General features: G+C 48.4%; 1 protein-coding gene across 1 annotated transcript; it reads right to left on the reverse strand.

Annotated features, from left to right (window-relative positions):
* Positions 1-635: 635 nt before the first annotated feature.
* LOC136479954 (uncharacterized) lies at positions 636-998 on the reverse strand. The gene has a single exon (XM_066477648.1). The coding sequence runs from the start codon at positions 996-998 to the stop codon at positions 636-638; it is 363 nt and encodes a 120-aa protein (XP_066333745.1).
* Positions 999-2,153: the final 1,155 nt, after the last annotated feature.

The following is a 2,153-nucleotide window of genomic DNA, read 5'->3' on the forward strand; positions in this document are numbered from 1 at the left end:
CTTTTCTTCTTTTTGATATAGCCTTTTTTTGAGGGCGTCAAGGATCATACCGTTAACCCGCTCGACCTAGCCATTGGCTCTAGGATGGGCAACAGAAACATATTTAACAGAGATGCACCAGTCTTCGCAGAAGTCCCAGAAATGATGGCTGGTAAACATGGTTCTGAGGTCGGTGATGATGCTGTTTGGGAGGCCAAATCTGTGTATGATATCTTCAAAGAGCTTGACTGCTTTCTTTGCAGTAGGTGAAATGAGCGGTTTGTACTCGATCCACTTGGAGAACTTATCAATAGCGACATATACATATCGGAAACCTCCTGGCGCTGGCTTGAAAGGCCCGATCATGTCCAGTCCCCAGCATGCCAAAGGCCAGGAAGCTGGGATGGTCTGCAATTCTTGTGCCGGTATGTGTATTTGCTTGGCAAAAAACTGACATCCTTCACAACGTTGGATGAGGTCTTCGGCATCGGAGATGGCCGTAGGCCAGTAAAAACTAGCTCTAAAAGCTTTGCCGACCAGGTTTCTTGAAGCCGCGTGATTGCTGCAGGAACCAGAGTGAATTTCGAGAAGCAGCTTTACCCCTTCATCTTGGTTGATGCATTTCTACAGTATCCCTTCCTTGACACTTTTCCTCATCAAGTTGCGTCCACCAGCACGTAATGCTTGCTTCGGTGAATTAGACATTCAGTTGCGGTCTTGTCGGTGGGTACTTCAGCGCTGGTGAGGTACTTGATGAACTGCTCCCTCCAATCAGCGACCGGCGAAGGTACCGCAAGTACCAACGGCTTGGCAGGGGGAAGCTCTTCAACTTCCTTTTCTTCTTTAATGGATGGCACCAAGAGATCTTGAACAAAGACCCCCGGTGGGACCACGGCGCGAGAAGAACCTATCTTTGAGAGCTGGTCCGCAAGTTGATTTTGATCTCGTACCGCATGGTGGTAGTCGATACCGTAGAACTTCTCTTTGAGCTTCCTGATTTCGGCGCAGTATGCGTCCATCTTCTCACTGGAATAGGACCAATCTTTGTTGAGCTGGTTGATAACCAGCGTGGAGTCCCCGTACACCATGAGGCATTTGACACCGAGCTCAATGGCTATACGGAGTCCGTGGAGACATGCTTCATACTCAGCGGCGTTATTAGAGGCCAGAAAGTGTATCCAGAGGACATAATAGAGCTTATCTTTGGTTGGCGTAATGAACAGAATACCCGCGCCAGCACCGTTGATGTTAAGGGCGCCATCAAAGTACAACACCCAGTGTTCTAGGCAAGTTGCGGCAATGGGTTCTTGGATCTCAGTCCACTCAGCAATGAAATCGGCGAGCGCCTATGACTTAATGGTAGGTCTGCTTCTGAATTCGATGGAGTAAGTGCCGAGCTCAATGGCCCACTTGATGATACGGCCATTGGCCTCTTTGTTGTGGAGAATGTTCCCTAGAGGGAACTCGGTGACCACGGCGATCTTGTAGTATTCGAAGTAGTGTCGGAGCTTGCGCGACGTAATCAAAATTGCATATAGCAGCTTTTGTACCTAAGGATAACTAGTTTTGGGTTCATTAAGTACTTCGTTGATAAAGTAGACCGGACATTGCACCTTGTAAGCATGCCTAGCTTCTTCGTGTTCGACGATGATAGCAGTGCTGACGACACGAGAAGTAGCGGCGATGTAGATCAGAAGAGTTTCATCTGGTCGTGGCGCAGTCATGATCGGAGGCCTTGTTAAGAACAATTTAAGCTGCTCGAAAGCTATGTCTGCCTCCTCCGACCATGAAAAACGCTCAGAGGCCTTGAGGATCTTGAAGAAACATAGCCCTTTTTTGTCGAGGCACGATATGAAGCTGCTTAAAGCAGCCATGCAGCCTGTAAGCTTCTATATATCCTTGACGCATGTCGGCCGTTTCATATTGGTGATGGCGGAGACCTTGTCAGGGTTAGGTTCGATGCCACGAGCACTGACGATGTAGCCCAGTAGTATACCGGATGGAACTCCAAAGATTCACTTTGAAGAGTTCAGCTTCCGTCAGTACTTGTTTAGGTTGGCAAAAGTTTCTTTGAGGTCGGCGATAAAGTTGTCAGCAGTCTTGGTCTTGATGACCACGTCATCGATGTAAGCTTTGACATTGCAGCCGATCTGCTGGTCGAGGCACATTTGGAT

This window comes from Miscanthus floridulus, chromosome 9 (genome assembly GCF_019320115.1).
Source record: "Miscanthus floridulus cultivar M001 chromosome 9, ASM1932011v1, whole genome shotgun sequence".
Lineage (NCBI taxonomy): Eukaryota > Viridiplantae > Streptophyta > Magnoliopsida > Poales > Poaceae > Miscanthus > Miscanthus floridulus.